The sequence below is a fragment of the Mesoplodon bidens genome, assembly GCF_964165515.1.
Source record: "Mesoplodon bidens genome assembly, chromosome: 5".
Lineage (NCBI taxonomy): Eukaryota > Metazoa > Chordata > Mammalia > Artiodactyla > Ziphiidae > Mesoplodon > Mesoplodon bidens.
Window position 1 is genome coordinate 72,577,188 of NC_138161.1, and position 25,137 is coordinate 72,602,324.

General features: G+C 36.4%; 1 protein-coding gene across 5 annotated transcripts in view; it reads right to left on the reverse strand.

The window, feature by feature from the left end:
• Nucleotides 1-25,137, reverse strand: part of ATP2C1 (ATPase secretory pathway Ca2+ transporting 1) — a 124,771-nt gene that overhangs the window by 43,658 nt on the left and 55,976 nt on the right. For all 5 annotated transcript variants that reach the window (XM_081235788.1, XM_081235792.1, XM_081235791.1 and 2 more), the window contains 8 exons: nt 22,935-23,024; nt 20,904-20,939; nt 17,605-17,666; nt 16,930-17,038; nt 5,600-5,755; nt 4,781-4,849; nt 3,718-3,793; nt 813-879 (listed from right to left, as the gene is read on the reverse strand). In XM_081235788.1, coding sequence (XP_081091914.1) covers nt 813-879; nt 3,718-3,793; nt 4,781-4,849; nt 5,600-5,755; nt 16,930-17,038; nt 17,605-17,666; nt 20,904-20,939; nt 22,935-23,024 — 665 coding nt within the window. The remainder of the gene's footprint in view (nt 1-812; nt 880-3,717; nt 3,794-4,780; nt 4,850-5,599; nt 5,756-16,929; nt 17,039-17,604; nt 17,667-20,903; nt 20,940-22,934; nt 23,025-25,137) is intronic.

The following is a 25,137-nucleotide window of genomic DNA, read 5'->3' on the forward strand; positions in this document are numbered from 1 at the left end:
GTCTAATTTTCCTTCCTGTACAGATGACCTGACATGTTTTCTTTAGTCTCACAATGATGTTATCTGGGTTGGAGTTTTTTTCGTCCTGCTTGGCATTTGGAGAATCCTTTCAATCTATAAAGATTCATGTCTTGCTTCATTTCTTATATAATTTCTTCTTACCTCTTTTTAAATCTTCTATTACTTAGATATGGCATTTATTGAATTATTCTTTGTCACTTTTATCTCATTCTCTGTTTTAGACTTTTTACTCTATTTTTGGGGAGACCACTTTGACTTTATATTATAGCCTTTAAACTGAATCTTTAATTCCAGCAATCATAACCTGAATATCTTAAAAATATATATTTTGGTTCTATGATCCTTTTCTACAGCAATCTGTCTATCATGAATGCAGTTTCTTCACAAATCTCTGAAAATATGAACGCTTTCTGTTTATTATTAATTTTTCGTCAATTCTTGCATATTTGGTTTTCCTCTGAGATGGATTATTCAATTTCTATATTGTGGTCTTTCTCTCTCATGCTCCTAGTTTTCAGTTTGGCAATCCTTAATTGTCTATTTAAGTATAAAAAAGCAATATTGGGTTGATAATACCAGACATGTAGTGTGGGGTTTCTCCACTGCATATACACAGGTTTTCATTTTCCTGGAGCTCATTTCAACATATGAATTCTGAACTATTTAAGTAGAGTTAATATACTCTTATGTGCTTGTATAATACCTCCATGATGGAACATAAACTATGAGTAACAAAGAAATAAGAGAGGCAAAAAGAGACTTCAAATTATAAACAAACTATCAGAACTTACCTTACACTAATAGTAAACATTTCCAGGATATCTTTTCCTAGTAACCAGCCAACCAACATGATGATACCTGTAACAGAATCAAACAGCTATTTTTCCCTCTTATATAAAATCACCTGGGCATAGAACGGATAGAACAGAAAGCTGAGGGCAGCAAAAGTCCCTTGATATAAAAGGGAAAGTTTATCAGATCACAATTATAAGATTTTACAAAAATCCATTAAGCAGATGAGATTAATTTAATCTTAAGGTTAAAACTGTGTACGCATGCACACACCTACAGTTTCACCTTTTGTTGCCACTGCTGCCACCCATCCCTTAAAGTAATAATATCTGAGAGTTCCCAATATAAGAGGACAGTATTTTCGTACAGTGGGGGAAAAAAAAGAAGGCAGCATATACATATAGGTTTTCTCTTAACTATGAGGTTCGCAAAAATAAACCCTGGAACTTTACTTCTCATAACTCAATATCCAGACACTGCACATTAAGTTTGTACTACAAACCAAGGAGTACTTAGGACTTGGCTCAAAGAATGATATAAGACATTGTTAAGACAGCCAAACTGCAATTAACATTTAAAAATTACTACCTTTACAGTGTTTAAAAGTTAGAAACAAATTAACATAAACCAAACAGCTGATTCTTTACTCTCTTCTTTATCTTTGAAAAGAAGCGGGGGGCGGCGCAAGGGATGTACCACTGGTTTTGTGAGGAAAAACACTGTATCAGAGTTTTAATAAAATAACTTTGAGACTGTATTCTAGATCAATATGGACATTGAAAACAAGGTTTCCTTCATCTTTCTGCAACTACAAAATAATGATCCAGATCCCATCCCAAATACTATCCTGATAAAAGAAATTTTGTCCAGTGAATTATACCAGAGTCCAGCAAACTATACAATCTATGGCCCTCTTACGTGTTTTTGTAAATAGTTTGTTGGAACACAGCCACACCCATTGTTTGTAAATTGTCTGTGGTTGCTTTCGTGCTGATGGCAAAGTTGAGTATTTCCAACACAGACGTACGAACCAAAGACTGAAACATTTACTATCTGGCGCTTTACCAAAAAGTCTGCCGACCCTTGATTTTGATCTTGATCCTTCTCCTATTCCATATACTATCCTAACAAGAAAAATTATGTCCAATGCATTTAAAACCAGGTAACCATAAAGTTGAAAATTTTTTATCACTAAATTTGACGTGGTTTAATGGTACAGTGCTAATATAAACTGGAAAGATTTAATTGGTTAAACTGCCCTTCAATTTACCAAATTCACTATAAAGTCTAAAAAATAAACAGCAATAACCAAATGAAGGGAGCTATGAGAACATACACACCATTTAAACAAAAGAATGAAATACCTTCCCAGCTTCTACTGTATGTTTATGATAATGAGAAATGGATCAACAGGATTAATATTTAAGAAGTTATTTCACTGAAACTGTACAGCAGAAATGTTGTCTTAAAATTGCATTGTTATCTTAAAAGCTAGCAAGAAAAATTAAAATAACATATGGAAGAATTAAACAGAGAAGGACTCTCTCGCAGAGTTCATCCATGCATCTTTCCACATGTGCTCTGCTTTTCCAATAAACATTTTACTTTTCTCTTTAAAAAAGGAAAGAAAGAAAGAAAGAAACAGAAAAGACTCCAAAATTGATGTGTTTAATGTCATGATAAAGATGTTGTTTCAACTCAGTGAATTAAGAATGGACTATGGAATTGATGGTACTAGGATAATTAACTTTTGAGTAACAAAGTAATAACTCTACCTAAAGTCTTATACTAAAATAAATTCTAAATAAAATAGTCAAATTAAGTGTCAAAAGTAAAAACTAAAGTAGTATAGTGATGTTTAAATAACTATAAACAAAAAACATTCTCCCACATGGGGTTGGGAGAGCCTTCATGAATAGAACACAGACAGAAACTTAACTGCACTAATTATCAACAGGAGGGTGATAATCTCAGGCAAGAGACTGTTTCATTATACACATCTCTCCCCTCCCTACCAAGTTTATTACACAGCCCTCAAAAGCAATTTAAAAATCAGGAGAAAAAAATACTTATAACTTAAACAACAAAAGGATTAATAGCCTAATTATACAAAGAGCTGTGGCCAATCTAAGATTTATACCACAAAAGAAGAGGGACAAAAGAAATAAACCAGCGGGTCATAAAATAAAAAGGACTAACACACATATGACAAAGTGTTCAGTTTCTCGAATAATGAATTTTGAAATAAAACAATGAGAAGACTTTTCTTCACCTATTAAGTTAATGACAAAAAAGCTGGCAAGGGTGCTGGAAGAGAGACTTTTATCTTGTTGATGGAAGATATTTGGCAATATGAAACAAAAGCCTTTAAAAACATGCCAAAAATTTTAAAATCACACAGATACTCTTTGACCCAATAATTTCACTTTCAGGAATTTATCCTAAGGAAATGAGAGGTGTTTATAATAAGATACCTGCACTGAAGAATCACTTAACACAATTTTTTAAAACTTTAAAAACCTACACAAATGTCTAAAAGAGAACTGGCTTTTTATATATGTATACACACACATATTCACACAATGGAATACTATACAACCTTTAAATTTGTTTTAGAAGAGTAGTCATAACACAATACTATCATATTTTATTGAAGACTAGAAAGACAAATAGTAAAATGTTTATAGAAATGTTCTTTGATTACAGGAATTACAGAGTTCTATTTTATCTTTGTAGAAAAGAACAACAGCTGGGGATTAGTTTTATAGTTTAAAAAAAGTAATAGTAGCTGAATAAATGAATGAATGAATGGAATTTTTCTATGTATGTATCTAACTCCCCCTTCCCACTCAAAAAATAAACCTAAGTAAATATAGGAGATATACATACTCACTCTTCTCTTACCTATTATACCAAAGGAGTAAAAGGAAAGTTGTTTTCCTAAGAGGTCCATGCTCTTCTGCAGAGGGGTTTTTGGTGCCTTGACAAAGTGGAGAAGAATGTCACCACAATTACCCAATTACCTAAATTTAGTGAGCTTTACTAGGTGCCAGGGACTCTAAGTGTTTGACACACACATGCTCGTGCTTAACACACCCATGACATACACAACTCTCCCTTGAGGTAAGTTTTAGCTCCTTCACTGAGAAAACTGTGAGGCCTAGACTGTTAAAAACCTGTTTATTTGAAAAGGTCCGTGCTCTCTATGCCTCTATGAGGAAAAATCTGTTCTCCCTAGCAGCTTCCCCAGGACTTCATTATCATCAGCGGCCCCTCATTTTTCTACTCTTTCTCCTTACAAAGATGCTTGTAACCCAAGTCTTTTTACCCTGTTGGCTCCCTGATCTCTGGCGATCCCTTCACCCCCAAGCTTGGGACGGTTTTACACACTGCATCACATATGGGAGTCTTGGCAGGCTACCTGAGAAATCCAGATAATTTGAGAAGAAAATGATATTTGTAGAATGCAACTTCTTTTTTAAATATAAGAAGATATTTTAAATGAGAGAACTAATCTTCAATAACCTTCAACAAGGGTATCTTCCAAGTTATTTCACTTTGCAATCTTTTTTTCTCCAGATACTTGGAATTATGTAAAGTTGGGAATTTTGGTAGAAGACATGTTCTAAAGTACAAATATACTATTTAGTAATCTTTAAATTTAATATGATAAAGCTAATTTCTAAAAATAATAAGCCTTATAAATAACTGGCTAAACCTTCTTCTCCTATGAACAATCAATAAACATCAGAATATTTCAGAATATTACGTGTTAATTCAAACCCTTCCAATTACAGGCTTTCCAATTATGATTTTAAGCACAGACAACTGAGTGATATTCTGAATAAAATATTACCTCCAAAATTAACAAAATAATCCTCCAATATTCTCTTTTCCTCTACTTACAATGGAAAATATTTCGAATTTCAAACTAAAACATCATTAACAAACTAAGTTTGTTACTCACTTCCTCTGCTTGCATCATTTTAAAAACCTCTCCAAATTCAGAATTTTCTCCTGTTCCAATGACAATACCCTAAAGGGAAAAACAAGAAAACATATTTACATTCAGATGGAATCACCTCTCTCAACCAAAAAACAAAACCCCTTCATTCCCTTTCTCCAAAGCCACCCACAGTCAAGATGTCTGACATACGTATCCAAGGTTCCCTCAGCAAATTTACTTTTGATGTTACTACAGATTCTTGAAAACAAACATCTCATTAAACTTATTACTGACTCAATTCTGTGGCCCATTTTTTTGTCTAAGTTAATATTTCTGAAATTTGAACCTTTCTTATACTCAGTAGAGACATTTAATGTAGTTTCCCTCTGAAATGCTATTGAATGATGCCTTTTACATTTGTGTAATATTAAAATCCCGCAAATAAAATATTTGAAATCAATCAGTAGGAGAGTGATATGTAGTCCGAATATTATAGCCAGTATCATATCAACTAAATTGAAATTTTATTTAACCAGTGGTGAACATATCCACAAACCACTGGTTCTATCAAAAAAAAAAAAAAAAAAGAAAAGAACAGGTACTGAGGTCTATGCTTTTACAGGATCCATTACCTGGTAAGTGGCAGAACTATGGATGTATTATACCTCAGGGACATGGCTTCTCCTTAGTCTCACAAATATCTGCCAAGGATTAGGTTCAATTCTGCCATTTCTTCGTCATATATTTTTAAAAGCTCCACATAAAACTAGCCAAAAAAGAACTGAGGAAATGGTTGAAAACAAAGGAACTGCTATCTTGAAAATGAGAAAGAAAATTTACCTTTGCTTTGCCACATCTGACCAGTGTTCCCATGAAGGCAATGTTACTTCTTGATGCAAGATCTCCATTAGTGGCAGCCGGCTGAGGAGCTGTCACCTTAGAACAAGGTGTTGTCTCTCCTGTCAAGCTGGACTCATCAATGGAAAGATCCACAGCCTTGGGGAACATAAAGACTCCAGTAAGTTCAAGTTTGAAGACTCTCTCTGCTAAACTTAACATCTAAGGAGTTTGTAACCATCACTCCTTCCACAGATATCCTCCCTTCTATAAATTAACCAAATCTTTTATCATATCCACTACTTTAAGACAGTAGACTAGACTAGTACAACCATATTTAAAAACGAAGCAAGGGACTTCCCTGGTGGCGCAGTGGTTAAGAATCTGCCTGACAATGCAGGGGACATGGGTTCAAGCCCTGGTCCGGGAAGATCTCACATGCCGCGGAACAACTAGGCCAGTGTGCCACAACTACTGAGCCTGTGCTCTAGAGCCCGTGAGCCACAACTACTGAAGCCCATGCGCCTAGAACCTGTGCTCCGCAACAAGAGAAGCCACCACAATGAGAAGCCTGTACACCACAAGGAAGAGTAACCACTCCCGCTCACAGCAACTAGAGAAAGCCCGCACACAGCAACGAAGACCCGATGAAGCCAAAAAAAACAAACGAAGCTAAGTCAACAAAAGCTACATACGAAGTAGACAGAACCATGAGACAAAATTAGCCTAAACTTCCAACTACAACTAGGGAAAAGGAGACACTAGCTGAGACAATCTTTATTTAGAAAAAACTCGACTCTCATGAGTTCTAAAATTATTTCCTAATTTTGCCATATCCTAAAGTCCTGAAAATGGGTTTGACAGATTTAAACCAACTATAACAGAAGAGAAATATGACTGAAAGATATAAAAGGTACTGAGAAATAAATAATTTCATCATTTTGGGTTTAATTTTCATGAAATTGTTTTTGCTATACATCCCTACATTTATTCTAAATTTATGTCAGCAAGAATCAAAAATGTATATAAATGTTTCCATGCAGATCATGAATATCATATCACCATCCAACTCTGCAATGGGGTTCAATACTGAAGGCTGCACTCCTAACACAATTAAGAATTCACCTACTCAAGCATGAAAAAAAAAAATCATCATTTTATACGTGGAAAATACTGCAGATGTGACCTGGCTCTGTTTCTAAGTATGGCCCACAGAACAACAGTTCCAAGGATGTTAATAGGCATTGTGTATAGTGTTATAGATGGATGATCACTGATAAACCGACACACACATATATACACATACATACAAGGGAGGAGTGCTCTAGTCAAGGAAGTTTTAGAAACACTGTGTTAACTAAACAGCTTCCCCTACCATAGTGCTTCTCAAAACTTACAATGCACCAGCGTGAGGCACCTCAAAAGGAATACAGATACAGCAGGGGTTGTGGAAGTGTGGTCTTAGCAGAACCAGCATCACCTCTAACACCTCAGAGCCTGTTAAGAAATTCACTGCCCTACTGCAAACAAGGAGGTGGGGAGAGTGAACCTAACAGACTGCATTTACAAGCCCTCCAGGTAATTCTGATGTTGCACTCAGGTTTCAGAATCAACAGAAGAGTGTTTTCCAAACATCTTTGATCCATTTTATTCCAGAAGCTCTAGTTCAAGGATCATTAGGAGGTTCTTTGGGAAACTAGAAACTAGTTCATGATTTTACTCATTTTATAGGTTCATTCACTCACCTAAGCAACATTTACTGACTACCTTAACTATGTACCAGGCACTGGGTTAGATCCTAGAAAGAAAACAAGAAAATGAACCCAGAGCAGTTAAATGTGCAGTCTCACTGCTATTATAAACTGAGCTGGTGTTCTGAATTGGGCCTCCTGATTGACAATTCCTACTATGTACCAAGTACTGTAAATTTAAATCCTGTTTTTTCTTTTTTGTGGGGTGGGGAAGGGGAATAAATGTCATCTATTTAAATGGTTATTTTGTTATGACCATAAATACCTTAAAAAAATCTCACAGAAAATAATTATTAAAAATTGAGTTCATGAATTCTTTCTCCCCATCTACATAATAAAACTTTTGACTTGATCAACGCCATTGATTCATTCACTTAAAAAGTATTTATTAACACTTATAATATGCCAGGCCCTGTACTATATCACACAGAGTGAGAATCAGCAGTAACCAAAGTTTACTGCTGCCCTCAGCTTTTATTCTAATGGGAAACTGATTTGAAAAAATAAACAAGAGTGGATAATACAATGCTTGATAGTGGGGGAAAATACATGGTAAGAATGGAGAGTGACACTTAGATAGAAGGAGAACGTCTCTCAAAAGCAGATGACCCTTTTGCAGAGCCCTGACTGGCGTGAGGGCCCCAGGTTGGGCCATAATCAGGGAGGAAGGGTTCTAGGCAAAAGAAGCACAAAGTAGAAAGCCTGTAGGGGCAGGAACATGCTAGGTGCGTTCCTGTGCTAGGCAGGCATGTAACACTGCAAATATAATCAAAAGTTTATAACATTAGATCATAAAGTTTAAGAATGTTCAGAACAAAAATAAATTATATCATACAACTCCAGAGAGACCACACTGTGTTAGCATTTCCTGAAAGTTCAGTACCATGTAAATGTGATAGATTTTAGTATCAAAATAGGCTCATAAAAAGTATTCCTTAAAACACAGATCTGACAGTCCTTTAGTCTTTAAAAGGCTTCCCATTTTATGTAATTACGTATGCAAAGATAAGCCAGGTAAATTTGGGTTCATTACTTCACCACAACTACAGATTCAAAAAAACACACCTGCCATGTTCAAAAGCAATGAATTTTTTTTTTATTAAAAGAACACAGTTATTTGACTCTTCTTCCCAAATTAATCTTAGGTCTATATAATTTTTCACACTAACACATTTATTACCAAGTAAGAAAAACGTTAGATCTTTCTTCAAAGATGATGCTAATACTAAAAACAGTCAGTTGACACTTCCTTGTTCACTATCTGCTAGGCCATGCTACACACCTATACTAAGTTATCTACTAACAGCTACTTAGCTACTAGCAGCTCCAATGAGGCAAGCACTAGTAGTATGATCCCTATTTTACAGACATACTGAAGGATTAAGTGCCTCACCCAACATCACACAGCTTATAAGCTATGGAGATGAAACCCAAACGTTAACAAATTAACTCCTATTCTTCTAAATTACAAAAGTCAACAAATAGTTTATTTTGTTTAGCAAGTTTCTCTTTAATGCTTGTTACAAAAATCAGAACTGCTTGTAATTTTCTAAGCTCTTAGTAAGAAAAACCTGCTAATATTTAAAAACAAACAAATACTTGTATACAAGCTATAGAACTCCTTTGTCTGTGAGAAAGTTGAAATTTACGTTTTGCCACTGAAGAATTTTTATTTCAAATGTAAATCTTAAACAAGGATAAATACTAACATTAGGTGGTTGTCAAGGAATACAAAAAAAAAAATCTGACTTTTTAAAAAGAGGGGGGAAGCATGGCTTTTACTGACTCTGTCAGGGACCCAGCTCTTCAGTGTCAGCCTCAGCAGTGCAATAACCATTTAAGAGAGTAAGAATTTTTGTTCAAATCAGGTTTTTCTACAGAAAAGAGGCATGTAATTGTTTGTACAACAACAATCAGCCCTGTGTTAGTATACAAACTAATGTGGAAGGAAAGGGAGCTTTGGGTCCTTATCTTTTTTTCCTATATAATTATAAATCTGTTAAAATTAACAACACATTATTAATGAAATTTGTCTAAATCATACATTGTAGCATAGCTCTCAACTGTCCCTTGAACAAGAGTATTTTCTAAGTGACAAGTTAGTTTCTCTTAATGGTGACTGCAAGTTTTCGCAGGATGCAGTTTTGAGAGAGTAAGGGGAAGGAAGTCATTTCTAAGAAGGGTAGTACCTTAATAAAGTAGGCAAGCCTGATTATTACACTTTAACAAAGTCACAATTTAATTCACCTGAGAAGAAAGACATTAGAGTCATTTATCCATTGCATTCATGAGAGAAAGGTTAGGATAAAATTAAGTCAAAGAATCAGCCAGCTCCATGCCTTCCATCCAAGTTTAAACATAAAACCTTCAGAAAAGCTGTTAATAAGGAAACTGATTATGTTCCGCTTTCTCTTCATTCTTCCTCAGGCACTATGGTGGAGGTGTAAATAAGACACAACACAGTTCAAAAAGCAGAATGTAAATAAGAATCAAGATGCATACATAATCCCACAATCTGAATATTTAACACCTACAGAATTTAAATGGTTGAAAATAATTCACAGGATTATTCCTATAAAACATTAGGCAGAAATAAGGTAAATGCCAAAGTCACAAAGGTTTCCTGGAAAGCAAAAAGTGACTGCTTAAAAAAATTACAGTTAATATGGTACAACTGGTAACTACAAATAAGTTCATGAAATAGAGAACATCTTAGTATCCTGTATGCTGCTAGGTTAATCACCTCCAGTCCAGAATTAAAAGCAAATCAGAAATGGATTTCTTTCCCCAGAAATGAATCTTCCAAAATATTCATCTGCAACTGCCTGATCATGATAAAATTTCTTACTTATGCTCTCAAAAATTAAGATTCCTCTTACTGTTTATTCAAATGAAGGAAAATATAATTAAAAATTCTTCATGAGCTCTAGCTTATTAAGCAAAGCCCAACCAACCAAGTGTTACATGAAATGAATTTTATCCCATGGTAAATGCCTGCAAACTTGACTTAAGAGTATGGATTCAGGGACTTCCCTGGTGGTGCAGGGGTTTGGTCCCTGGTCCAAGAAGATCCCACGTGCCACGGAGCAACTAAGCCCATGTGCCACAACTACTGAGCCTGCACTCTAGAGCCACTCCCGAGCCACAACTACTGAGCCTGTGTGCCACAACTACTGAAGCCCGTGCACCTAGAGCCCATGCTCCACAAGAGAAGCCACTGCAATGAGAAGCCCGCGCACCGCAACAAAGAGTAGCCCCCGCTCACCACAACTAGAGAAAGCCCACGTGCAGCAACAAAAAGTGTACATTCAGTGGTTCTTATTAAAAAAAAAAAAAAGAGTACAGATTGAACTTGATCAGGTTGTCAATAATTTAAAGGCAATAATTTAAATTCGGTTAACAATGATTTATAGGATATTTCAGTAAGACTATTAAAAGGAACAAAATTTCAAAAGGGGGGCTTCCCTGGTGGCGCAGTGGTTGAGAATCCGCCTGCCGATGCAGGGGACACGGGTTCGTGCCCCGGTCCGGGGAGATCCCACATGCCATGGAGCGGCTAGGCCCGTGAGCCATAGCCGCTAAGCCTGAGCATCCGGAGCCTGTGCTCCGCAACGGGAGAGGCCACAACAGTGAGAGGCCCGCGTACAGCAAAAAAAAAAAATTTCAAAAAGGGACCTATTTTTGCAACAGTCCTTTCCTACCAATGTAAAATGATACTCTTAAAACAAAGACACTAAGTCTCACTTCTAACGCACCCATATTGTCTTTTTAAATTCTAGTGACTTACTGAGGAAAAAAAGAGTTATTTCTCTTCAGCATTTTAAAATGAATAGCATTCCTCAGCTCACAACAGTTTTTAACCACTGAACTATAAAAATCAGACAACAAAACACTAAGCAGAGCTCCAGCTTATACAATCTTAGAGAATGAACACTCCTATTGCTCTAAGTATGGAATGGTTTTCTCAATTGTATGATACTATTAAAGAAAAATACATCTTTTCCAAAGTCAAACACAAGTGATTATATCAAATAGCTTTTGGTGAATATGAATATTTCCACATTCCACAAATACAACAAACACCTTTTCCAACATTCTAGTTAATTTCTTTCAACAGCTAATTTAAAATCTCTACTTCCTAAGATGTTTGTAAACTGCTTTTTTACAAGTAGGTATATAAGTTTAATAATTCAGAAATTTAAAAGCGAAGTTTCAGTGATAAATCACAATAAGGAGGGAGCAACATACTATAAATCAATTTATCAAATTTACCTGCCAAAAAAATACACTGAAGTCAAAATAAAAACTTACAACTCAGGAGTAACATCACAGAAAATAGTGGAGCACAACACTCAAACAACTGGTCCCTCCACTAAAAAATCATAAGCTGGCAAAAACTGACAGAATAAACTCTGGAATAAAAAAGCAACCAGGGAAATGCTTGAGAAGAAAAAGGCATTTTTCTTTGCCTGTCTGCTACGCCCCATTCCCAAGAGAAGCAGCAATAGCTGTGGGGATGGACGCTTCTGTTCCTGGACCCTGCTCCTAAAATACTATAGTTGTATGTTTTGACCTGTATGGCAGTTCTCTGAAGGACTGGTGCAGAGGCTGACCTTTAATTCACATCCCACACCCCTTTAATTCACAACTCCAGCTAGAGTAGCTTTCTAGGTATCTGCCAAAAGATTAAAGACATATACTAGCAGGCAAAGCACAGAACAGGGCAAGCAGCAGACACAACCAAAAGACTGAAAAGGAAGAGACTAAGGTGGAAGTTCTTTGAAGAAATAAAGGCTTGGAAGGGCTACCACATATACCAGGGAAGACAAAGTGTAAAATGCATACCAATTTAAGCATTATAAGAGTCCTAGAAGAAAAAAAACTAGAAATGGGCAGAAAGAATATTTGAAGAAATATTGGGTGAAAACTTCCCAAATTTAATGAAAGACAGGAATCTATACATCAAAGAAGACAAATACTCTCCAAACAGGATAAACTCATAAACACCTACACTGAGAGATATTATAACCAAACTGCTGAAAGACAAAGAATCTTGAAAACAGAAAGAGCAAAGCAACTTATCATGTACAAGGGATTCTCAATAAGATTAGCATCCCATTTCTTATCAGAAACCATGGCAGCTAAAACCAGTAGAATAACATATTTAAAGTGCTTTAAAAAAAATCAAAGAGAATTCTATATCCAGCAAAACTATCTTTCAAAAATGAAAAATTAAGACATTCCCATTTAAACAAAAATTGGGTTTGAAAAAAAAAGTGGTAACTGTACCCTGTGTGTAGATCTTGAAGACAGTTTCAAAGAATGATATGGGCTAATAACCCTAACACATGAGCCACAAAAGAAAGTATCAATAGAATTAATCATTCAGTACTCCAAGTGAAGGAAAATCTTGCTACATTTCAGGCAATATTTTGGGTTTAGTTAAAAACTTGGAGCTAAGAGGTAAAATATTTTCAACAGCCAAAAGAAATCCTCTTTTCCTCTGACTCTTACATTGTTTTCTCTTACAAAGAATTCTTTGTTCAAATTTTGATATAGACTTTACCTGGAACATTATGGAAAATATGTTATGTTTCCAAAAAGGCAAAATGTACTGTTATGCAGATATGTATAGTCTATAAGATTGCTTCATCTAAAGTCACTGTCTGACCAATCCCTTGGCTGCCCCCAATTAACTAGCCAGAGGTATCTCTTCTCAACTACTACTAAAAAATTAAAATAAAAATCCTAAGGGAAAAAAATGGAGAACATGCCCATAGCTCAATTCATCCAAGTTTTACTATCCCAGCTCCACAAATAATTCTAAGGTTCCTATGCTGGTTTAAGGTTACTGCCACCAACACATATTCACTCATTCCTTGGCCATGGAAAACTGACTCAGGCAAGAAAACCAAATACAGAAATCCTTAAGTTATCAATATTAATCTTCTTTAAAAAGGGTTTTACAAAGATAGACTCAGCCGGCTATGGACTGAATTCTGTCCCCCCAGAATTCATGCTGAAGCCCTAAACTCCAGTGTAATGTGATGATAACTGGAGATAGTGTCTTGGGAGGTAATCAGAGTTAAAGAAGGTAATGTAGGTGAGGCCCACATAATGGGATCAGTGGCTTTGTAAGAGGAAGAGAGATCACTCTCTCTACCATATAAAGACATAGCAAAAAGACTGCAAGACAAAAGAGCACCCTCACCAACAACCCAATTCTGCCAGACCCTGATTGTGGACTTCCCAGCACCCAGAACCATAAGATATAAACATCTGTTGTTTAAGCCACCCAGTCTATTGTATTTTATTACAGAAGCCTGAATTGACTTAAGACACAGCCAGAAAATACCAGATAAAAGTTATATAGCAGTGAGTCACTGAACTTGCTGACAAGATGCTACTACAGGCCCACGCAAAAGTCAGCCAAAGTCTGAACCACTGAAATTATGACAGGAACCCTAGAGTTGCAGCAATGACAATGCTGAAGTGGCAACCTTGGCCATGGGCCATGTCCAAACGAAAAGAACTATACTGCAAAAGTCCTACGCTTGCTTTTTCCAAAGTGAAATCCATGTGCTTTATTTGTGAAAAATTAATAATATCCCAAGGATAACTGAGGAGTCTTCTGTTTCCTTTATACTCTAACAAAGAGCTTGTTTCATGTAGGAACATCGAATAACCAGCTAGTCTTACATAATTATTCACCACAACCAGATTCAGCAAACAACACTCCAATAAGTGAATTTAATTACAAAAAGTTAGTAACCTGTGTCCAGAAGAGAATTTCACCTTATCAGCTTTCTTATGTCTTCGGTCAGTACATTTAAATCTAGAAGCAGCAGGAAAGGCTCAATTCTTTTAGGAATGTTGTCTCAATCTACTATCAAAGTAGTTGCAAAAACATGCCTCTGGTACCAGGTAGGGGAGAGAAGTGACAGAAGCAATTAAAGATGTTCTACTATATATGTAAAGTGGATTAACTGGAACAAAATCAACCTAAGCACAGCACTGCCAAATAAAACGTGCTGATGAAGTGTCTGAAAAGTTAACAAGTAGGGGGAAAACAATCACAACTAATCAGTTACTCCACAAAGCATACACTTCTAATTTTTACAGCATCAAGCTTTAAAATGTCAAAAATCACTCTTATTAAACTCACAGTAAGTCTTCGATATATACTTGCTCAATGGATAAAATATGTACTAATCCATATTCTGACAAGTATTTTTCTATATGAGAAAATTAATTTTATTAATTATCTGAGATAATTCTCAATTAACCCTTGTTTAAATGAAACCCTTAAATACTTTACCAAGTCAAACGGTGTTTCGAAGTTTCTATGTCGTTATACTGCTCAAATTATTCAAACAATGGGAAAATCATCTTCTAACTATCCCACTGAGGAGGTCTGCTTCTGAATTAGAAGAGAAGCACTCCAGAATAAATGGTGACAAAAACTTCATGGATTCAAATTAGGGTTATTTGGGGGAGGGGAGATGATTTATATCAAGTGACAGGCCTACTACATCTCTAAGGAAGAATAATTCAAGGTCTTGTCATTAACCAAATATTAGGGATAGGAGGAAGGGACAAGAAATGAGTAAAAAAGATATAAAAAGACCTACTAAGAGGAGAAAGAAGGTAATAAAGTAAAATTAACATTCCCAATACTTGTTGTATTGTATTATTTGCACTCAACAATTAAAGCAATCTGATATCTTTCTAAGGATAAATTTTAAGTATTTGGAAGAAAGACCTTTCTTTATTTCAAGATTAAATGAAGCTTGTACTTATAACTCCAAATGTTCTTCAGGCTTTCCATAACCTCCACATGAGAATGCTCATGTTTTGGGACACACTAGGTATTCAAAGAATGACAGCTCTGTACATGTCAATTCCAATAACAGATGAGACTGGCATTCTCATGGGCTATGAGGGCTTCTTATACTAGGTGCCTTCCTCCATCCCTTCAACATATTCTACACACGGTGGCAGGATTAAATGTAACATTATTGCCAGCTACGTATGACCTTCAAAGCTAAATCCCAACCAATAAAATCTGAAGTGGAGCTTCATATCCAAGGCCCCCTGATTCTACCATACATTTTCTATCTTTAACATACTGCAGCTCTAATCACATACCAGAACACTCACAGGGATCTAAATACTGCTGCTGCTCCATCTCTGTTCAGTACTACCCTTCGATTATGACCACCAGAGCAATGTTGTCTGAGGCATGCTCATTTCACTCAAATCAGAAGTAACCTCTTCCTTTTCTAAATTTTCTACTCCATTCTTTGTAGTTCTCTTTCACTTACGCAGTTCTATGTTACGGTGATTTGTGTACACCAACAGTCTGCTCCCTGGGGGCAAGAACTCTATCACACCATCTTTGTGTCTCCCACAATGCCTAACACTCATTTCCATAAAGATCTGCTGATTTACTACATGGATACCTCAAAAGACTCTATGGGAAAAACAGATATATTTTAAGGGGAAAAAAAATGTTTAGATATGTCACTGTTTTAAATTGCATTTGCTTTTTATATCACTTTGATAATCTCAGTCTTTTAAGTGAATATTTAATCCATTTACAATTAAAATAAGCACTAATACAGTGGGGTTCTATAGCTCTTCCTACTATTTGTTCTCTATTTGACCCATCTATTTATTCTATGTTCCTATTTCTGTTCTTTTCTTATTTTTTGCCTTCTTTTAGATTAGAAAAGTTGTCTCCTTTCTTTATTAAATTAGTTATACATCTGTTACCATTCTTTAATTTTTTTATTTTTATTGAAGTATAGTTGATTTACAATGTTGTGTTAATTTCTGCTGTACAACAAAGCAATTCAGCTATACATATATATACATTATTTTTCCATATTGTTTTCCATCATAGTTTATTACAGGATACTGAATATAGTTCTCTGTGCTTTACGGTAGGACCCTGTTGTTTATCCATTCTATATATAATAGTTTGTGTCTTCTAACCCCAAACTCCCAGTCCATCCCTCTCCCACCCACCCCCACCTTGGCAACCACAAGCCTTTTCTCTATGTCTGTGAGTCTATTTCTGTTTTGTAGATAAGTTCATTTGTGTCCTATTTTAGATTCCACATATAAGTGATATCATATGGTATTTGTCTTTTTCTCTCTGAGTTACTCACTTAGCATGATAATCTCTAGGTCCATTGCTGCAAATGGCATTATTTCATTCTCTTTATGGCTGAGTAATATTCCATTGTATATATGTACCCCATCTTCTTTAGCCATTCCTCTGTCAGTGGACATTTAGGTTGTTTCTATGTCTTGGCTATTGTGAATAGTGCTGCTATGAACATAGAGGTGCATGTAACTTTTTGAATTAAGAGTTTTGTCTGGATATATTCTCTAGCCCCTTCCACCATGTGAGGACATAGCAAGAAGGCACTAGCTATGAACCAGAAAAAGGGTCCTCACCAGGATGTGACCATGCTGGTGCCTCGATCCTGGACTTCCAGCCACCGGGACTGTGAGAAGTACATTTATGTGTTATTTTGTTACAGCTGCTCAAACAGACTAAGACATCAAACTCACCTCAAACAAGCGCAAGTCAGCAGGAACTCTGTCCCCAACAGAAAGGCAAACTGTATCACCTGGAACCAAGTCTCGTGCAAGTGTATGTTCCAATTTTCCTTCACGCACACTGTAACATGAAACAGAAACAACCATGACGGAAGAAAGCAAGCCAGGCCACTTATTTTAAGAAATTCCTTCCAGTGGGCTTGCCTGAGGGAAAATATATATTGCATTATCACCACTTCTAAGGAGATAAGTCAAATACAGAAACCAAGAAAAGACTTATTCTTGTGCTCTTGGTAATTAAGATGCTCAGATGAATTAAAAAAACAAACAAACAAAGCACTGGAAAAGCTATCCAGTTGCTCAAATGTAAAATGCGAAAATTGTAGCAACCTTCTCAATCACCAGGGTCTGATTATACATCACTGCACCCACAACAGTGCTTGGCACATAGTCACACACAGAAAGTAACTGTTGAATAAATCCATGTCTCAAGAATCTCAAAATTAGAAGTAACGAAAGTTTTAACAGTACTACTTGCTATACTGAATAGGGCATGAATTTTTCATGTCAGATTAATGGTTTCTACCTTATGTTTAAACAAATATTGGGCCACAATGTACACTGTACTAGTCACATTTAATTTCTACTTTTAAGAGTAGAAATCCATATCAGAAACGAGGATCATACCAATGGCATTCTGGTGGCATAAGTTTACTCAGTTCTTCAAGAGATTTTTCTGAACGATATTCCTATTAAAAAAAAATTAAGAAAAAATATTTATAAAGAAATGCAAATATGTACATTCTTAAGAACATATACTATGTTAGACTTAACTAAATATTGACCCCAATCATTATTTTAACATTTCTCCCAATTTTTATCTTTTTCTTTACTTGCATTTATATTCCTACCCATAAAAGCTTGTCCCTTAGGTTAAGTATATAGTGACCAATTTTTGATAATTAAGTATTCTCAATTTTATATATATATATATATATATATTTATATTTATTTGGGGGGGGGGCCGCACCACGCAGTATGTGGGATCTTAGTGCCCCAACCAGGGATTGAACCCACATTCCCTGCATTGCAAGTGTGAGTCTTAACCACTGGGCCACCAGGGAAGTTCCTCAATTTTATATTTCAATATTCAATGTGCAAACCTAAGGTCAAGTGACTTATAAGAAAGTGAAGAAAACTGATTAGTGTGTCCAAAGAGTAGAGTTTTCAGTCATTAAAAGTTAAGATCATTGAGCCTCATAATTAAGATAACTTTACTTTTAGTGTTTAATGACCAAGGAAGTCAAAGACAATTAACTGCAAACAACACTGGCGTTGAGGATTCAAGCCCAAGGCAACTGTAAAGGTTTGTGGTACGTTAAACAAGGAGAGAGATGTGGCTGCCCTACCCTGGACAGAAACCTTTCCCATGACTGAATTACCTGGAAGGGGAAATTCTCAGGGGCCCTAACTCTGTGAGGCTCCAGCCTTCCTCCAACCATACAATCACAGCTGAGAGTCAGAGACATCCTTCACCTCAGTAATGTGGGCTGTCTTGCGCTTCACACAACATCACTGCTATTTTTGTCTCGTGTCTGCACTAAGTACACCAATCTTTTGATCTAAGGTTAAAAAGGGAGAAGAGGGCTTCCCTGGTGGCGCAGTGGTTGAGAGTCCGCCTGCCGATGCAGGGGACACGGGTTTGTGCCCCGGTCCAGGAAGATCCCACATGCCACGGAGCCGCTAGGCCCGTGAGCCATGGCCGCTGAGCCTGTGCATCCGGAGCCTGTGCTCCGCGACGGGAGAGGCCACAACAGTGAGAGGCCCGCGTACCGCAAAAAAAAAAAAAAAAAAAAAGGGAGAAGAAGGGGTAGGGAGAGTAGTGGGAGTGAAAGTCGGGGGGTGTTTTGAAATGACTGCAGTGCTAGCACTAATCAAAACTGCATACCCATCACAAACGTTTTCAAACAGAAAATGCAAAGCTGTGTATGAATAACTTAGAACGAAATCTGTCTTTACTACTTAGGCAAGAGGAACAAATGTGAAAGTAAGGTAAATCTGTAAATATAAAAATCACAAGACACCCAGGGTAATATACAGCATAAGGAACATTACAATAATTCTGTATGGGGACAGACGGTTACTAGGCTTATGGTGATCATTTCATAAGGCATGCAAATATCAAGTCACTGTATACTGCACCTCAAACAATACTGCATCTCAACTATACTTCAATTTAAAAAAAATTACAAAGACACCCCTCCCCCAATCATACCAAGGATATTAAGGAATTTGGAAGTTTTACCCAAAAATTCCATAAAAGGCTAGAAAACACTCACTACTCCTAGATCCTACTAATAAATGACATAGAAGCTGCCCAATCTTTACCTCCCTATTCAGACTTCTTAGCCTTTACTCCCTACAACTAAAAAGATACCTCTATATCAAAATGATCCTTCAACACAAACTTGACAGCCATCTCAAATGAACACCTAAAAGTTAAATTTTAAATTTATTGTAAGGTGGCATCAATATATGACTACACAAAACAATTAGCTATTTTTATGACTGCAAGGGTGTACAATGAGGATGGGAGATTGAGATTAGAAAGGGGGGAAGGCAGATGTAAATAATAATAAGCATCCTCCTCCTAAAACACAGGTAAAAACACAAATATAAATAATGAACCTATCAAATGAACCTATCATAAAGATATCTGGCAGATGGTTTCAGCCACTACATTTAAGGTGGGTAACACACTATCTTTGTGTAAAAGTCCACACTGAGTACGTTAAAATAGAAATTTTGTGGGATTTTTTCTGAGTAAGAGCTATTACCAAGCTACTAACGTCTTCCATACAAAGTGATAATACTGTAAGAATACTTCTGAAGCAAGCCACTCCATACATCTGTAGCATTATTAAAGATGCAAAAGGGTTCCAGTTACTGGTCCAGTGCGTCGTACCACCCACATGACCAAATGAATAGCTGTGTCCAATGAGGCTCAGCCTGGAATAACCTCTGCTAAACTAAGCCCGCCACCTGCCCTAAGGCAACTTTTATCTGTTCTAAGCAAAAGGATTCCCTAGATACAGGATCCCTGATGATGTACTGATGCAACTCACAAACTTGCTGCAGATAATCTGATTAAAACCGGCTTTTCTACACTGGGTGACTATAAAACAAATTACTAAATTAGAGATTACCACAGGAAAACTGGATGATGACAGGAAATACCCAAGGAATAAATCACAGATGTGAAAATAACCACAGCCACTTAAAATATAGTCTTAAGATTCAAATTAACATGAATTTCAAATGACATATTAATTTTTCCCTAAACTAGAATTCTTCTAGTCTTATTAACCATGCTTTAAAACTTTCAGCTAATCAAATGACACCTGCCAACACTGTTCTAAAACCTGAAGAAGTTATCAGATATTTAAATAAACATAAAACTAAGCCCACGTTTTTATTTATATCTATACTTGTCAACAGAAATCCAGACATTATCTCCACATTATTCACATTAATTTTTTAAAGGGGGTTCCTTTTTATATATCTTCTTTACTGTTTCAATGTCTATGCTGAACAGGGAGTTCAATCCAGATCAGAACATCCCTTCCACTGAGGAATGAGGAATTTGAACTCTGGCCCAATTTTTTAACTGGAAAAAATTTAAAAGCCTACTGCTGGATTTTATTTCTATTACTGTACTTTTTGTTTCCACCTGCTTCGGTTATCTTTAACATCATCAAATAAAAAACTAGATTTTCTTCATGCCACTGCCTAAACCAAAGCAGTCAAGTTGGTTCCACAAACTTCCTTGGAGAGTTATTGCTTTTGAAATTATTTCAAAAACAAAGAATAAATTGTTCTGACCAACATACCCATTAACTATACATTTTAACATAAGCCACCTTGACTTTTTTAAGCAATTAACTAAAATACCATTTTTACGTCATCAAAATAGGCTACTTACTCACCTGAACAAAGGCGACCGTAACGACGATAAGTATTGCCTAAACAAAACAAACAACCTTTTTAAATAAGACATTGTAATAACTGTTAATCATATCTTATTTTTCTGACTCTATCTGCAGCCCCAAAAAACCAGACACTAAGCACGAAACAGCCAGGGAAGGAATCATAACTCCGCCTTGAGGCCTGTGGGGAAAAACGGACAACTGACAGGGACCTGCCTCCCCAGGAAGGCTTCTCAAACTCTTTGATCTCAGGATCCCTTTATGCTCTTACAAACGGAGGACCAGCTTTTGTTTATGTGACTTCCAGCTATTGATATTTACCATATTAAATACTTTTTCAATCACTCAGTTTTAATTTCTACTTATTATCTAAAAAAAAGTAAGCCCATTACATGTTAACACATACATTTTTTATGAAAAATATAATCCCCCCCAAAAATTGTGGGAAAAGTGGCAGTGTTTTCAATTTTTCTATCTTTAACGTCTGCTTTAATACAAAGCCAGATTCTCGTATCTGCTTCTGCATTCAATCTATTGATATGTGTTGATTAGGCTAAAGTATATGAACAGAATTCAGCCTCATTCAGATACTGTTGAAAAAGGGAGGAGTATTTTAAAAGCCTTTTCAGATGATTGTGGATATGATTCTTAGCTACTACACAAAAATTAGACAACTGTTACTTTAAAAGTAATTTGCAATATAGAACCTAAAACTATATCAATGAACTTTTCATAATCTGTTGTATTAAAATCTACTGATCTCTTTTGCATGTTGAATGGCTCTTTTGTCACCAAATATTTTGTATCATCATGCACTGGTCATTTAGAAAAGATTGATTCACTTGGTTATTCAAATCTTTCGAGTGTTGACACATTTCATAATAGTTAAAAAAAAATCACATTCACTACTGATCTCATTAGAATAAGGTCTTAAATACTGGGAAGCTGTCCAGCATAAAATAATGCATAAAATTTTTGCAAAATTCTAATTATCACTGAAAGCTTGAATTTTACCATTGGCAACAAATTCTGTCAGTTGTTTTTCTTGTAGTGAGAGGCTCATGTCACTCACTTTCAAAAAAAGTATGCCAGTTATCCAAGTCTTAATAACCATAGTTTGTCTATCAGTCATTCTTTCGAGTAAAAGGCTAGTTCAGCCCAGCACACAGCCTTTCCTTGAGACAACCATCATACTTCAATGCATACTTCCCATTTCATCACACAGAACATTAAAAAGGTATATATTTAAGGATCAAGACTTAATAAAATTAATTTTTACTGTTTTATCAAAAACACTGCTAAGAGAAACAGTGAAAGAAAACAATGACTACTAGACAGTTTGTTGCCATTATTTTGATTCAAGCTGAAGCTCTAACAGTTTTACCCGCCATCACTTTTGCACCACTGATGCAAGTGTCTATAGCAAAAAGACAAATAATGTTTTTAGTTTTATGAAAGTAGTTTTGACCTCATATGCTCCCTTAAAAGAATCTCAGAGACTCCTGGGAGTCCACAGCAAGAGCTGGTGAATCACAGCTCTACGTTCATTTCTACTGTGTTCTTAAGCCTAACACACTTGCTTTAACCAATGCTTATACTTACTATAAATTTTTATACTACAATGAAACAGAAGGGCAAGAAAAAAAAAAAAAAGATGAAAGCCAGAATAACCTAACTGGAAAGATTAAAATACAGAATACACTGTTAAATAATACTTTTAATTTTTAAAATGTCAGGCTTCAGTTCACGGTTACTCAAATGTATTCTCAACTGGAAAGTAAAATAAATATTTAAATGGAAAATTATTATAAAATATTTCATATCTGTGAAATTATCGTACTGTTAAATAATTCTAGGGTGCCAATCACAGACCCTTGAATATTACTTGAGATCACTGCAACTAAAACCAGAATTTGGATTTTAACAAAAAAAACCTGAAGAAGCATTAAGGCATGTCTCAATTCATCTTCAATAAAAGCCAATCCTAATTTATATGATTAACAATTTTTAAAAATATATATTTTTTCTTACCACAGTGATACTGACAGCATCATCAAACTGATGCATTAAAACACTGATGACTGCAGAAGCCAGAAGCAGCATAATAAGGGGATTTTTAAACTGAAAGTGAAAAAAAAACAGCAATTCAACAGTTTTGTATGAAAGACAGTTGTGTACCAGCACAGCAAAAGCCTAAAAAAAACAACTATCAGGGCATTATTACTTAAAACTAAGAATTTACCAATTCCTTATAGTACACATGTATTTTTAGTATACTATAAGCTGTTCTGAATTTCTACCTGGGCTAGAATAAATGGAAAATAACTTTTAAGCTAAAGGTTTACATTAAGCACTGGGTAGAACACCTAAATTATAAATTCCAAACATTCCTCAGCATTCCTATACTATAAGTAAGTGGGTGTAGATTACAATTCTGTGGTTGACCCACCCACCACAGGTAACTACTCCCCACCAGGGGAGGGGCTGGGCAGCTAAGAGCAGACAGTAAGATCCTCACCACAGAAGAAGCTGAAGATTTTCCCAACACTGGTTTTCCTGACATCTAGCTAGCAGAGGCAAAAGTATCTAAAGAAACAAACCACAGCACCAACTCAATCAGGCAGCTCTTAAATGACCAAGCACCAGAGCCACCCCAAATTCTTCCAGTTGGACATCCTAGTTAAACGTCAGAGCTCTGCTGCCAGAGTGCCTTCCTCTGATGAAACAGTGCCAAATGCCGCCAATATTGCAAAGTAACTTTGCAAAGAATCCATCCTAGCAGAGAGCCTCAGCCCCTGGATATCATAACTCTGAAGTTAGATGCCACCACCTCCCACTCTTTATGGCTCCGTTCCTTGGCACAGTGGTTGCAACCCTGCTTCACATCAGAATCATGTGAAGAGTTTCCAACAAATGCCCAGGTTCACACCAGAGCAATCAAATCAGAATCTCTGGGCACAGGGCCCAGGCTTCAGCATTTTTAAAGCACTCCCCAAGTGATTCTAATGCACAGAGGATTGAAAGTCACTGCTCCAGCAAAATAAAAGTGCAACCACAATGTGGCTCAGGGTTGACAAACTACACACAAACTGAGCCAGAGTACCTGGGTTTGAATCCAGCTCCAATTTTGTGTGACCTTAATTTTTTAAGCCCTGGGGGTGCTTCCCTACCTTGTACCAAAAACTGTGGTAAGGATTAACCAAGAATATATATTAAATCACTGTGTAAACTACAAACACCTCAAACATTAGCTGCTATCACCACACTTTGAGAGCAAGGCCCATGATCATTTTATTTCACCCTAAAACAGCTGTGCTGTGGTACTAAGGAAACCACCTGATAGATGGTAGGCTCCAAACGTTTGCAGAACAACAAATTCAGTGTTCTCTGTAGAGGAGTGAGGAGTCGTCCAGTGCTTTATGATTAACAACTGATATTTACTGTTAATTACTGCTTGCACTTAACTACATTACAGGCACTATTTCATTTCATTCTCACAGCAATCTCATGATGCAGGTACTCTAGCTTTGAAACAGGATCAAGAAAGCAAAACATTAAAAATCATATTGCCTAGTGATAAGTCAAATCACTGTAATTTATAAATCCAGAGTAAACTTCTGAAGTTTTAGGTAATGTGGAAATGTGGTAAATGTGAGAATACAAATATACATATAAAAAATATTCCAGGGCTTCCCTGGTGGCGCAGTGGTTGAGAGTCCGCCTGCTGATGCAGCGGACACGGGTTCGTGCCCCGGTCCGGGAAGATCCCACATGCCGCGGAGCGGCTGGGCCCGTGAGCCATGGTCGCTGAGCCTGCACACCCGGAGCCTGTGCTCCGCAACGGGAGAGGCCACAACAGTGAGAGGCCTGCGTACCGCAAAAAAAAAAAAAAAAAAAAAAAAATTCCAATGAAAACAAGACAGATACAAGGTTCTTCTCTAAAAATTCAGTTTTTCTACTTTAGACAAATTCATTTAAATAAGTTAAAACTGATAAATTTTGGTTCATTAACAGGCAAGGCCCTTTAGAAAAGTTAAACAAAGATTTTTTTTAAAAAGAACCTGCAGCTTAGAAGGCATTAGAAAGTTTCTTCACTAAAAAGAATTTATTTGGGGCTTCCCTGGTGGCGTAGTGGTTGAGAGTCCGCCTGCCAATGCAGGGGACGCGGGTTCGTGCCCCAGTTCGGGAAGATCCCACATGCCGCGGAGCGGCTGGGCCCATAAGCCATGGCCAC